Source organism: Hyperolius riggenbachi, chromosome 12, assembly GCF_040937935.1.
Source record: "Hyperolius riggenbachi isolate aHypRig1 chromosome 12, aHypRig1.pri, whole genome shotgun sequence".
In the NCBI taxonomy this organism is placed as follows: Eukaryota; Metazoa; Chordata; class Amphibia; order Anura; family Hyperoliidae; genus Hyperolius; species Hyperolius riggenbachi.
The window spans coordinates 227,967,061-227,981,494 of record NC_090657.1 but is presented as its reverse complement, the minus strand read 5'-3'; the positions used below and the strand labels follow the sequence as shown (position 1 = coordinate 227,981,494).

Genomic DNA, 14,434 nt, shown 5'->3' with positions numbered 1-14,434 from the left:
TCTCTCCACATTATATCAGCAGCTGTGAGAAAAGCAGACATAGCCCTCTATCCCTCCTCTCTGCGAGTAGCCCGGATTATCTAGGAGGTGTAGAACAAGTTCTGCCTATGAGTAGCGCATACGCATACATACACACACACACACACACACACACACACACACACACACCGGTGGGTGATGGCTTTCAGAAGTGTCCAGAACGCTGGCTGGGGTAAGGAAACATGGCGTCCCTTCTTTCTCCTCCTGTCTGATTGCATTTTAATGAATTTTGCGTTCAGTCCATGTACAAAAACAGCTTCCAGAGCCACGCACAAAGCATTGGCATCATCATCATCGCTGGTGATTACATCATCAGTCGTCACATATCGCATCTGAAGAGACCGTAGGGAAGACGACAACCTTTTTGTTATTTTCTGTGGACAAAAGAACAAGGAACGGCTTATAGCAGATAAAAGACCGTGAAAATCCCAGCACCCACGTCTCCAGATAGCCAATTATTCAAGAAACAGTGACAATCCCAACGTCCACAAGTCCCCAGATATCCAAATATTTAGGAAACCGCGACAATCCCAGTGCCCACATACCCCAGATATCCAAATACTCAGGAAAACGTGACAATCCCAACGCCCACATGTCCCCAGATATGCAAATACTCAGGAAAATGTGACAATCCCAACGCCCACATGTGCCCAGATATATTCATCTGCTGGAAATGGATTCCCAGAATGTCAGTTTGACCGAAAATGTACCTGGCATGGAGGCATCTGATAGAGAGGAGAGTGGACTGCCACCTCCCCAAAACTACCTGCCCTGAACACATCTGCAGGAGAGGGCAGTGACCTGCCACCTCCCCTAACATTCTACCTGCCCTGGATGCATCAGGAGGAGAGGAGAGTGACCTGCCACCTCCCCAAACCTTCTCCCTGGCCCTGGAGGTGAGGAGAGCGACCTGCCACCTCCCCAATCCTTCTACCTGCCCTGGAGGCATCTGATAGAGATGAGAGTGACCTGCCACCTCCCCAAACCTTCTACCAGCCCTGGAGGCATCAGGAGGAGAGGAGAGTGACCTGTCACCTCCCCAAACCTTCTACATGACCTGGAGGCATCTGCAGGAGAGGAGAGTGACCTGCCACCTCCCCAAACCTTCTACCTGGCCCTGGAGGCATCAGGAGGAGGGGAGATTGACCTGCCACTTCCCCAAACCTTCTACCTGGAGGCATCTGCAGGAAAGGAGAGTGACCTGCCACCTCCCCAAACCTTCTACCTGCCCTGGAGGCATCTGCAGGAGAGGAGAATGACCTGCCACCTCCCTAAACCAACCACCTGGCCTGGAGGCATCTGCATCACAGTAGAGGGACTGACAGCTTTCCTGATATGAATCCACAAGCAGAAAATGTAATAATTATCGTGGATGAAGAATAGCACAGAAATAAAATATTCAGTTGGAAAACAGATCTTACCTGCTTCACCGCTCTGCAGTCTGCTGTGAGGGAGGGGGAAGAGTTCATCGTGACACCTCGCGGGGTAAGAGATAGTCTGTGAGGACAGAGCACAATCAGAAAGAGTCTTCTGTATGGCACAAGACTCCAAACTGTCACGCCAAGCATCCAGCACCAGTCACTGCGGCTCCTGCATGTACACTCTGCATGTATTCCCTCTGCGTGTACTCCCTGCACCCCCCCATCTCTCTCCGTGTACTCCCTGCACCCCCCATCTCTCTCCGTGTACTCCCTGCACCCCCCATCTCTCTGCGTGTACTCCCTGCACCCCCCATCTCTCTGCGTGTACTCCCTGCACCCCCCATCTCTCTGCGTGTACTCCCTGCACCCCCATCTCTCTGCGTGTACTCCCTGCACCCCCCCATCTCTCTGCGTGTACTCCCTGCACCCCCCATCTCTCTGCGTGTACTCCCTGCACCCCCATCTCCCTGCGTGTACTCCCTGCACCCCCCATCTCCCTGCGTGTACTCCCTGCACCCCCCATCTCTCTGCGTGTACTCCCTGCACCCCCCCCCTTCTCTCTGCATGTACTCCCTACAACCCCCTTCTCTCTGCATGTACTCCCTGCACCCCCCCCCCCATCTCTCTGCATGTACTCCCTTGCATGTACTCCCTGCACCCCCATCTCTCTGCATGTACTCCCTGCACCTCTCCATCTCTCTGCATGTACTCCCTGTGCCCCCACCTCCTCTGAATATATGTGTATAATACATACATACATACACTCACCTAAAGGATTATTAGGAACACCTGTTCAATTTCTCGTTAATGCAATTATCTAATTAACCAATCACATGGCATTTGCTTTAATGCATTTAGGGGTGTGGTCCTGGTCAAGACAATCTCCTAAACTCCAAACTGAATGTCAGAATGGGAAAAAAGGTGATTTAAGCAATTTTGAGCGTTGCATGGTTGTTGGTGCCAGATGGTCCGGTTTGAGTATTTTACAATCTGCTCAGTTACTGGGATTTTCACGAACAACCATTTCAAAAGTTTGGGCAACCGTGTTAATCGTCATGATTTTCCTGCATAAATCGTTGGTTCTTAGGATAAAAAATGTCAGTTAAATATATCATATAGGAGACACACACACAGTGATATTTGAGAAGTGAAATGAAGTTTATTGGATTTACAGAAAGTGTGCAATAATTGTTTAAGCAAAATTAGGCAGATGCATAAATTTGGGCACCACAAAAAAGAAATGAAATCAATATTTAGTAGATCCTCCATTAGCAGAAATTACAGCCTCTAAACACTTTCTGTAGGTTCCAATAAGAGTCTGGATAAAGGTATTTTGGACCATTCCTCTTTGCAAAACATCTTTAGTTCATTCAGGTTTGATGGCTTCCGAGCATTGACAGCTGTCTTTAACTCACACCACAGATTTTCAATTATATTCAGGTCTGGGGACTGAGATGGCCATTCCAGAACATTGTACTTGTTCCTCTGCATGAATGCCTTAGTGGATTTTGAGCAGTGTTTAGGGTCGTTGTCTTGTTGAAAGATCCAGCCCTGGCGCAGCTTCAGCTTTGTCACCGATTCCTGGACATTGGTCTCCAGAATCTGCTGATACTGAGTGGAATCCATGCATCCCTAAACTTTGACAAGATTCCCAGTCCCTGCACTGGTCACACAGCCCCACAGCATGATGGAACCACCACCATATTTTACTGTAGGTAGCAGGTGTTTTTCTTGGAATGCTGTGTTCTTTTTCCTCCATGCATAACGCCCCTTGTTATGCTCAAATAACTCAATTTTAGTTTCATCAGTCCACAGCACCTTATTCTATAACGAAGCTAGCTTGTCCACAGTGCTTTAGCATACCTCAGGCGGCTCTGTTTGTGCTGTGGGCAGAGAGAAGGCTTCCTCTGCATCACTCTTGCATACAGCATCTCCTTGTGTAAAGTGCGGCGAATAACCATTCACAATAAACAATGCACAGTCACTCCATCTGCACCAAGATGATGTTGTAGGTCTTTGCTGCTTGTCTGTGGGTTGACTCTAAGGGCTCGTTTTCCACTTGAGCCGCACGCGTCTGCGGGTGCGCAGACGAATCCCATCAGCCGTGTCATGCACGGCTATGGGATTCGCAGCCTCCAGCATCATTTTGGATGGGAATGGCTATTGTTCTCTATGGCAGAGTTTCCCCATGCAATTTGCCTGCGGGGAAACTTTGCGGATTCGGCGTGGAAACCGCGCAGGTGGAAATGGGCCCCGACTGTTCTCACCATTCGTCACTTCTGTTTATCCGAGATTTTTCTTGGTCTGCCACTTTGAGCCTTAACTTGAACTGAGCCTGTGGTCTTCTATTTCAGTGATTCCCAACCGCTGTGCCGCGGCACACTAGTGGTGCCAGGTGTGCCGTCCAGTACGCTGGAGGGGGGAAGCAGCGCTAGAAGGAGGGGCAGTGGAGGCAGCTGTGGGGAGGGGGGAAATATCCCCCCCCCCTCCCTCACCTGGGACCCCTCCTTCTGCCTCTCTCCCCCTCCATTTAGCGGTGGCAAGTGCAGGGCGGCTCGGCGGCGGGGAGACATGCGCAGACTTACCACTTCTGCGTTCCAAGCGCCGGCAGCGTCATGTCATCAGATCTCCGCCTTCAATGCCGCCCACTGTGCTTCCTGATTAGCGGAAGAGCAGTGGGCGGCATTGAAGGCGGAGATCTGACGACATGACGCTGCCGACGCTTGGAACGCAGAAGTGGTAAGTCTGCGCATGTCTCCCCGCCGCCGAGCCGCCCTGCACTTGCCACCGCTAAATGGAGGGGGAGAGAGGCTGAAGGAGGGGTCCCAGGTGAGGGGGGGGATATTTCCCCCCTCCCCACCGCTGCCTCCACTGCCCCTCCTTCTAGCGCTGCTTCCCCCCCTCCTGGGCATCTATACTGGGGGGAACTGTACTAGCTATACTGGGGGGGAACTGTACTAGCTATACTGGGGGGAACTGTACTAGCTATACTGGGGGCAACTAAACTAGCTGTACTGGGGGCAACTAAACTAGCTTTACTGGGGGCAACTAAACTAGCTTTACTGGGGGCAACTAAACTAGCTTTACTGGGGGCAACTAAACTAGCTTTACTGGGGGCAACTAAACTAGCTATACTGGGGGCAACTAAACTAGCTACACTGGGGGCAACTATACTAGCTATACTGGGCACTACCTACCTATGCTAGCTATGCTGGGCACTATGCTAGGTATGCTGGGCACTATACTAGCTATACTGGGTACCATACTAGCTATCTGGGCACTATACTAGCTATACTGGGCACTTTACTGGCTATACTGGGGCACTACCTACCTATACTGGGGCACTACCTATCCATACTGGGACTATACTAGCTATACTGGGGCACTATACTAGCTATACTGGGGCACTATACTGGGGTAACTATACTAACCATACTGGGGCAACTAAACTCCCTATACTGGGGCAACTATGCTAGCTATGCAGCCGCACCCCAGCCCCCCCCCCCCCTAGCCTGCTACACACGGCACTGACCACTAGGTCGCGCAAACACCCGTGCGCCCCCCGCCGTTCCCCGGAGAAAAATATGGTCAGAAAGTGTTCCCCGGGCCGGAAAAGGTTGGGAATCACTGTTCTATTTCCTCAACATGTTCCTAACTGTGGAAAAAGACAGCTGAAATCTCTCAAACAGCTTTCTGTATCCTTCCCCTAAACCATGATGGTGAACAATATTTGTCTTCAGGTCATTTGAGAGTTTATTTGAGACACCCATGCTGCTACTCTTCAGAGAAAATGAAAAGAGGATGGAAACTTACAATTGACTCCCTTAAATACTATTTCTCATAATTGGATTCACCTGTGTATGGGTCACTGAGCTTACCAAGCCAATTTGAGTTCCAATAATTCGTTCTAAAGGTTTTAGAATCAATAAAAAGACAACAGTGCCAAAATTTATGCACCTGCCTAATTTTGTTTAAACAATTATTGCACACTTTCTGTAAATTCAATAAACTTAATTTCCCTTATCAAATATCACTGTGTGTCTCCTATATAACTGACATTTTTTATCATATCAACCAACGATTTATACAGGAAAATCATGACGATTAACAAGGTTGCCCAAACTTTCGCATCCCACTGTATAATACATACAGAATACAGGGTAGTTTATATATGTATATAATACGTACAGAATACAGGGTAGTGTATATATGTGTATAGTACATACAGAGTACAGGGTGGTGTGTATATAGGTGTATAGTACATGCAGAGTACAGGGTGGTGTATATGTAGGTGTATAGTATATATAGTGTAGAGGGTGGTGTATATGGGTGTATAATACATACAGAATACAGGTTAGTGAATATATAATTGTATAGTACATACAGAGTAAAGGGTGGTATATATAATACATAGAGAATACAGGGTTGTGTATATAGGTGTATAGTACATACAGTGTACAGGGTGGTGTGTATATATAGGCATATAGTACATACAGTGTACAGTACAGGGTGATGTATATATAGGTGTATAGTACATATAGTATACAGGGTGGTGTATATAGTACATGCAGAGTACAGGGTAGTGTTTATATAGTACATACAGAGTACAGGGTGGTGTGTGCATATAGGTGTATAGTACATACAGTGTACAGGGTGGTGTGTGTATAGTACACACAGAGTACAGGGTGGTGTGTGTGTGTGTGTGTGTGTGTGTGTGTGTGTGTGTGTGTGTGTGTGTGTGTGTGTGTGTGTGTGTGTGTGTGTGTGTGTGTGTGTGTGTGTGTGTGTGTGTGTGTGTGTGTGTGTGTGTGTGTGTGTGTGTGTGTGTGTGTGTGTGTGTGTGTGTGTGTGTGTGTGTGTGTGTGTATATATATATATATATATATAGGTGTATAGTACATACAGAGTACAAAGTGGTGTGTGTATATTACATACAGTTCCTGGTGGTGTATATATAGGTGTACAGTACATACAGCGTACAGGGTGGTGTGTATATTTAGGTGTATCGTACATACAGAGTACAGGGTGGTGTGTGTATAGTACATACAGTGTACAGTACAGGGTGATGTGTATATATAGGTGTATAGTACATATAGTATACAGGGTGGTGTATATAGTACATGCAGAGTACAGGGTGATGTATATATAGGTGTATAGTACATATAGTATACAAGGTGGTATATATAGAACATACAGAGTACAGGGAGCGGTGTATAGATATCGCCGTATTACACATATAGATGTAGAGGTATATTGGGGTTTATACTACATACCGAAACTCTCCGTCGCTCTGAGCGCTTTACTTCCGGTCACGTGACACGCAGTCAGCTGTTCCAGAGAGGAGGAAGTGACTCACTGTAGTAGGGTGGCTGTCCTGAGTCACGTGGGGCGGAGACAGACGGGCGCCGGTGTGATAACAGATCGTGCTGCCCCGCATGCGCAGTATTTTCCTGTATAATGATGCTGCCGGTGTAATGTCTGATTGTGCTGCCTGTTGATTTGCGCTGCCCCGCATGCGCAGTAGGAGACTGTGTGGCCACAGTTCCTATTGAATGATGATGCTGGTTGTAAAATACTAAATATCTCCGCTCCCACACCTCTTACTCCCCAATCCAAGGGAATCCCCAGAACGACCTCTATGCCAAATTGCAGCCCCCGAGACCCGCTGGTTCCCGAGATAGGTTTCTGTAATCTATCTCCTGAACCAGCGGGGCTCGGGGGCTGCAATTTAATATAGAGGTCGTCCTGGGATGTATAGATATCGCCGTATTACACATATAGATGTATTAGGAGGTATATTGGGGTTTATACTACATACCGAAACTCTCCTGGACGACCTCTATGCCAAATTGCAGCCCCCGAGCCCTGCTGGTTCAGGAGATAGATTACAGAAACTTATCCCGGGAACCAGCGGGGCTCGGGGGCTGCAGTGTGGCATAGAGGTCGTTCTAGGGGTCTCCTCCCCATACCTCCCAACATTTGAAGATGGGAAAGAGGGACACTTAAGCCACGCCCCCTGTGTGGCCTTAAAGAGAACCCGAGGTGGCCTTGTATTACGTTAGTGGGGCACAGAGGCTGGTTGGGCACACTAACACCAGCCTCTGTTGCCCCATCGTGTGTCTCAAAGACCCCCCTGCTCGCCGCTATACTCCCCGCAGTGCTGGCGACACGCAGCGCGTCGCCAGCACAATGTTTACTCTAGCGCTGTCTGTCAGCGCCGCTCCCACGCCTCCTCCGCATCGCCGCTACCCGCCCTCGTCCCTTCCCTCCAATCAGCGGGAGGGAAGGGACGAGGGCGGGTAGCGGCGATGCGGGGGAGGCGGCGGAGCGGCGCTGACAGACAGCGCTAGAGTAAACATTGTGCTGGCGACACGCTGCGTGTCGCCAGCACTGCGGGGGTATAGCGGCGAGCAGGGGGGTCTTTGAGACACACGATGGGGCAACAGAGGCTGGTGTTAGTGTGATCAACCAGCCTCTGTGCCCCACTTACGTAATACAAGGCCACCTCGGGTTCTCTTTAAAGGGAAGGTTCACGCAGGAGCTGTAAAAAATAGAAATCCAAATCCACTTACCTGGGGCTTCCTCCAGCCCGTGGCAGGCAGGAGGTGCCCTCGGCGCCGCTCCGCAGGGTCCCGGTGGTCTCCGGTGGCGAGAGGTCGGGCTGACGGCACTGACGTCATCGGACGTCCTCCGGGCTGTACTGCGCAGGCGCAGAAGTTCTGCGCCTGCACAGTACAGCCCGGAGGACGTCCGATGACGTCAGCGCGCACAAGTGACACGCAACTTTGAGCGCAGAAGCAGCCCGACCTGGCAGCCGGCCTGGCCAGGTCGGGATCGCCACCGGAGACCACCGGGAGCCTGCGGAGCGGCGCCGAGGGCACCTCCTGCCTGCCACGGGCTGGAGGACGCCCTAGGTAAGTGGATTTGGATTTCTATTTTTTACAGCTCCTGCGTGAACCTTCCCTTTAAGCCACACCCCTGCTTTTGCAGGAGGGTGACAATGGGAGGAATGAGTTTGCGGAGGAGGGTGCCAGTGGGTTGGAGAGGGTGACACTGGGTGGAAAGGGGGGTGCCAGTGGGTGGGGGAGGAAGGTGACAGTGGGTAGGAGGAGGGTGTTAGTGGGTAGAAGGGTGACACTGGGTGGGGAGGAGGGTACCTGTGGGTGGAAAGGAGGGTGACACTGGGTGGGGAGGAGGGTGTCAGTGGGTAGGAGGAGGGTGCCAGTGGGTGGGGAGGAGGGTACCTGTGGCTGGAAAGGAGGGTGACACTGGGTGGAGGAGAAAGGTGTCAGTGGGAAGGAGGAGGGTGACACTGGGTGGGGAGGAGGGTACCTGTGGGTGGAAAGGAGGGTGACACTGGGTGGGGGAGAAAGGTGCCAGTGGGTAGGAGGATAGTGACAGTGGGTAGGAGGAGGGTGCCAGTGGGTGGGGAAGAGGGTGCCAGTGGGTAGGGGGGTCGTCAGTGGAGGGGGGAGAATGCCCGTGGGTGAGGAGGAAGGTGCCCCTGTGTGTGAGGAGATTGCCCTGGGGAGAGAAGACAGGAAGAAAATGATCGAGGCGCCAGCCGCGCTAATAAGGGATGCGGGAGCCGGCTTTATTCCTCCCTCCCTTCCTCTGAATGCCCACACCTGCTGTGAATGTCCCCCCGTAGGCAGTGTGTGCGGAGCAGAGCGGAGCGGAGCGGTAGGTCCTCTTACCGCAATCCATGCGCACCGGCAACTAGTCTCCTGCTTCCTGTGACGTCATGGTAAACAGGAAGCAAGAGACTAGTTGCCGGTGCGCATGGATTGCGGTAAGAGGACCTACCGCTCCGCATGCACTGCCTACAGGGGGGGACACATTCACAGAAGGTGGGGGCACTCAGAGGGAGAGAGGGAGGGAGGAATAAAGCAGGCTCCCGCATCCCTTATTAGCGCGGCTGGCGCCTTGATCATTTCTGTCATCTCTTCTCTCCCCAACCGGCCGGGACTTAAAGGGGAACTGAAGAGAGAGGTATATGGAGGCTGTCATGTTTGTTTCCTTTTAATCAATACCAGTTGCCTGGCAGCCCTGCTGGTCTATTTCTCTGCAGTAGGATCTGATTAAAACCAGAAACAAGCATGCAGCTAGTCTTGTCAGATCAGACTTATAAGTCTGAACCACTGAAACACCTGATCTGCTGCATGCTTGTTCAGGGGCTATGGCTAATAGTATTAGAGGCAGAGGATTAGCAGGGCTGCCAGGCAACTGGTATTGTCTAAAAGGAAATAGACATGATAGCCTCCATATACCTCTCTCTTCAGTTCCCCATTAAGGGGGGCTTCCCGGGATAGCGGGAGAGCCCCCCCAAATCGGGAGAATCCCGACCAATCCGGGACGGTTGGTGGGCATGCCTCCCTACCCTGAAAATTTGGGGAGTGTAGGATGCGGGGAAGCGGAGATATTTACTATTTTACCACCAGCAGCATAAATTGGAAATGTGGCCGCAGTCTCCTACTGCGCATACGGGGCAGCGCAAATTAAAAGGCAGCGCAATCAGACACACCACCGCGGCTTCTTCCATGGTTGCTGGAGAGACATGCGCAGATGCCCCTGAGATGCACAGGAGGTGCTGCACTGCAGTGCCAGGCAGGGATGGAGACGCTGCAAGGAAAAATATTGCAACTTGAATGGACTGTACTTAACTGCGCATGCTCCGCCATCCTTTCACTTTTCCCGGCTTTCCTTTCAGGGGGGATATTAGTTGCCTACCAGAGGGGTCTTTATTCCCTCCAGGGGGCGTTATTAGTTGCCCACCAGGGGGTTCTTTATTCCCTCCAGGGGGGGTTATTAGTTGCCCACCAGGGAGTTCTTTATTCCCTCCAGGGGGCGTTATTAGTTGCCCACCAGGGGGTTCTTTATTCCCTCCAGGGGGGTTATTAGTTGCCCACCAGGGAGTTCTTTATTCCCTCCAGGGGGCGTTATTAGTTGCCCACCAGGGGGTTCTTTATTCCCTCCAGGGGGGTTATTAGTTGCCCACCAGGGGGATCTTTATTCCCTCCAGGGGGGTTATTAGCTGCCCACCAGGGAGTTCTTTATTCCCTCCAGGGGGCGTTATTAGTTGCCCACCAGGGGGTTCTTTATTCCCTCCAGGGGGGGTTATTAGTTGCCCACCAGGGAGTTCTTTATTCCCTCCGGGGGGGGGGGGTTATTAGTTGCCCACCAGGGAGTTCTTTATTCCCTCCAGGGGGAGGGGGGTTATAGGTTGCCCACCAGGGGGGTTCTTTATTCCCTCCAGGTGGGTTATTAGTTGCCCACCAGGGGGTTATTTATTCCCTTTAGGGGGGTTATTAGTTGCCCACCAGGGCGCTCTTTATTCCCTCCAGGGGGCATTATTAGTTGCCCACTGGGTGGTTCTTCCCTCCAGGGGGGTTATTAGTTGCCCACCAGGGGGTTCTTTATTCCCTCCGGGGGGTTATTAGTTGCCCACCAGGGGGTTCTTTATTCCCTCCAGGGGGGTTATTAGTTGCCCACCAGGGGGATCTTTATTCCCTTCGGGGGGGGGGGGGTTATTAGTTGCCCACCAGGGGGTTCTTTATTCCCTCCAGGGGGGTTATTAGTTGTCCACCAGGGGGTTCTTTAGGAGGGAATAAAGAACCCCCCTGGTGGGCAACTAATAACCCCCCTGGAGGGAATAAAGAACCCCCTGGTGGGCAACTAATAACCCCCCTGGAGGGAAGAACCACCCGGTGGGCAACTAATAACCCCCCTGGAGGGAATAAAGAACCCCCTGGTGGGCAACCAGAGCCAGGACAAGGTCCTCCAGCACCCAAGGCTGAGACACCAGAGGTCGCCCCTCCCATCCCTCCCACCCAGCCGTCACACACTGATTGCTATTAGACTAAGAGGCGCCCCAGGACCCCCAACACCTTAATCTCTAGTTTTCTGGCTTATAGTCACTGCCATGTATCCCCTTGTCGTATTTCTCTCTGCTTCAAACACAATAGGGGAATGATAGCTGAGCTGAGTGCGCCCCTTCCTACACTTCGCCCCGAGGCTGGAGCCTCTCTTGCCTCTGCCCAGCCCTGCGGGCAACTAATAATCCCCCCTGGAGGGCAACTAATAACCCCCCTGGATGTGTGGTGGTAGCCGTTCCTGCTCCTTTGCCCACAGCGTGCCTGCTGCCTTCCTTGGATATGTGGTGGTGGTAGCCGTTTCTCAGGCTCCCACTCCGTACCGGAATCGAACTCTGATTCAGCCATTACCCGGCCATTACCCGTGGTCACCATGGTACTGGGAAAGTAATATGGAAACGTGTTTATCAGTCACACAGTTGAGGATGATGAAGAGGGCCACTGTGATCTCCCGTGGCCCCTCTCACCCAGGCAGACGCTACTTCAATCTCCTCCCATTGGGCCGTCGCTACAGGACTATACCATGCAAAACCTCCAGACGGAAGAACACCTTCTTCCCCTAAGCGGTTCGGCTGCTGAACTCCAACCTCCTCCCGTCAGGCCCGCCTTCTGGCATGCCCTAGCGGGGCCTTCCAGCCAGCTCTCACCGATGCCCGCCCTGGTTCTCACTGCCCTGGGCACTTTGGGGCCACCATCATCATCATCATTACTACTACCATTATTGTCATGACTATTGTTAGTATTGGACTGTTCCTGTATGACAGGAAGAACACTAACTGATTACCGGGGTCTGTTACTAAAGAGGGTCAGACCCACACCATTACCATTACTGTAATTCCAACTGTCTGTGTTGTGCTGTACGTCTTGTCTTCCTATACTATGCCTATGCCATGTGTACCACAAATAATTCCGAGTACTGCTCTGCTGTACTTGGCGAAATAAAACTGATTCTGAATGAATGGCAGACTTGCCCTCCATAACAGATTTTTGTTAAAGGCAAGTGGTGTCATCTCTGGCACACAGCATTGGGTCAAGGGTCCATCTGACCACAGATGCCTGGTCTGCAAAGCACGGTCAGGGCAGGTACATTACTTATACAGCACAATGGGTCCTTCCTTGGATGTGTGGTGGTAGCCATTTCTCAGGCTCCCACTCCAGACCGGAATCGAACCCTGATTCCCCGGCCATTACCCTTGGTCACCATGGTACTGAGAAAGTACCATCGAAAGTTTCACACAGTTGAATGAACGGCAGACTTGTCCTCCATAACAGATTCTCGTTAAAGGTACTGAACAGCCAGCAGAAAAAGTAACTTAAAAAAATAGATGTAAGCTTTAACAATGGTAGAGAAAGAACCATCGAAAGTTGATAAGGCAGTCATACATTACCTGATATCACTGAGGAAGAGCAATCTCGCCATGGTGCGCTCCAGCACGGCCCTCACAACACAAACAGCTGTTTGCGGTGCGTTATACAGTGAGTTTCGTCTGTCAGTGTGTAGCATTACACTAATAACACTCCCTGATTGATGTATACACATGCAAGATGTGTTAAAACACTTTAGGCCTCCAATTTAGCATGCAATGTGATTTCTGCCCTTAAAACGCTGCTGTGCGTCAAATCCAGATTTTTCCCCGGGACTTTTGGCGTCTATCCCACTCATCCATGCAAAAACTCAGATGTTAGACCCCTTGAAACATCTTTTCCATCACTTTTGTGGCCAGCATAAATGTTTCTAGTTTTCAAAGTTCGCCTCCCCATTGCGGTCTATTGCGGTTCGAAAAATTTGCGCGAACCGAACTTTTTGCGGAGGTTCGCGTTCGAGGTTCGCGAGCCTAAAATCAGAGGTTCGAACTTTTCAAACCGCAATAGACTTCAATGGGGAGGCGAACTTCAAAAACTAGAAACATTTATGCTGGCCACAAAAGTGATGGAAAAGATAATAATATAATAATAATAATAATCCGAACATTTGTATAGCGCTTTTCTCCTGTCGGACTCAAAGCGCTCAAGAGCTGCAGCCACAGGTTCGCGCTCAAGAGGCCACCCTGCAGTGTTAGGGAGTCTTGCCTTGAACTCCTTACTGAATAGATGTTTCAAGGGGTCTAACATTTATTTATTTATTTATTGTATTTATAAAGCGCCAACATATTACGCAGAGCTGAACATTAATTTAGGTTACAGACAATATTTAGGGGTGAGATACAGCAATATGACAATACAGGATACAAGAAAACCAGATCACACACCATAGTATGAGTACCAGGTAATGCTTAGCCAGTCACTGGATGGAGCATGGAGATTAGGCAAGTTAGGTTCACTCAGATGCATAGCATGGGTTCACAGTAATGGGGGTGCAAGATCAGGTAGGACACAAAAGGAGGAGGACCCTGCCCAAAGGCTTACAATCTAGAGGGAGAGGTAAGGACACGAATGGTAGGGGACCAGAGTTCAGCTGTAGGTTTAGAGCACTTGTGAGGGGTAGTAGGCCAGAGTGAAAAGGTGAGTTTTGAGGGCTTTCTTGAAGATGTTGAAGGAGGGGGCTGCCCTAATGGGTGGAGGTAGGGAGTTCCATAGTGTTGGAGCAGCTCTTGAGAAGTCCTGGAGGCGTGCATGGGACTGGGTGATGCGGGGGGCGGTTAGGCGAAGTTCATTGGATGAGCGGAGTGAGCGGCTAGGTATGTACCTCTGAGTAAGATCGGAAATGTAGGTTGGACAGGTTTTGTGGACAGATTTGTAGGTCAGACACAGTATCTTGAATCTGATTCTGGACTGGATAGGAAGCCAGTGGAGGGATTCTAGGAGGGGATCTGCCGTGGTGGAGCGATGGGAGCAATAGATAATTCTGGCTGCCGCATTCATGATGGACTGCAGTGGGGCTGTTCGGGTCATAGGGAGACCAGACAGCAGGGCATTGCAGTAGTCAAGGCGGGAAATTATGAGGGCATGGATGAGGAGTTTGGTGGTGGCAGAGGTCAGGAAAGGGCGAAACTTACAGATGTTATGAAGGTGGAAGTTGCAGGACTTTGTGAGGTTTTGGATGTGGGAAGTGAAGGAGAGTGCGGAGTCCAGGGTGAAACCCAGACAGCGGGCTTGAGAGGT

General features: G+C 50.9%; 1 protein-coding gene across 2 annotated transcripts in view; it reads right to left on the bottom strand.

The window, feature by feature from the left end:
* PLEKHM1 (pleckstrin homology and RUN domain containing M1) overlaps window positions 1-7,284 on the bottom strand; it is a 39,819-nt gene extending 32,535 nt beyond the window's left edge. Inside the window, exons 1-3 of one of the 2 annotated variants that reach the window (XM_068263781.1) lie at window positions 7,279-7,284; window positions 1,461-1,536; window positions 169-413 (exon numbers count right to left, since the gene is read on the bottom strand). In XM_068263781.1, the coding sequence (XP_068119882.1) occupies window positions 169-413; window positions 1,461-1,508 (293 nt within the window). In that variant the 5' untranslated portion in view covers window positions 1,509-1,536; window positions 7,279-7,284. Of the gene's footprint in view, window positions 1-168; window positions 414-1,460; window positions 1,537-6,733; window positions 6,817-7,278 lie in introns of those variants that run through there. The other variant, XM_068263780.1, reaches the window with a different exon arrangement.
* Window positions 7,285-14,434: the final 7,150 nt, after the last annotated feature.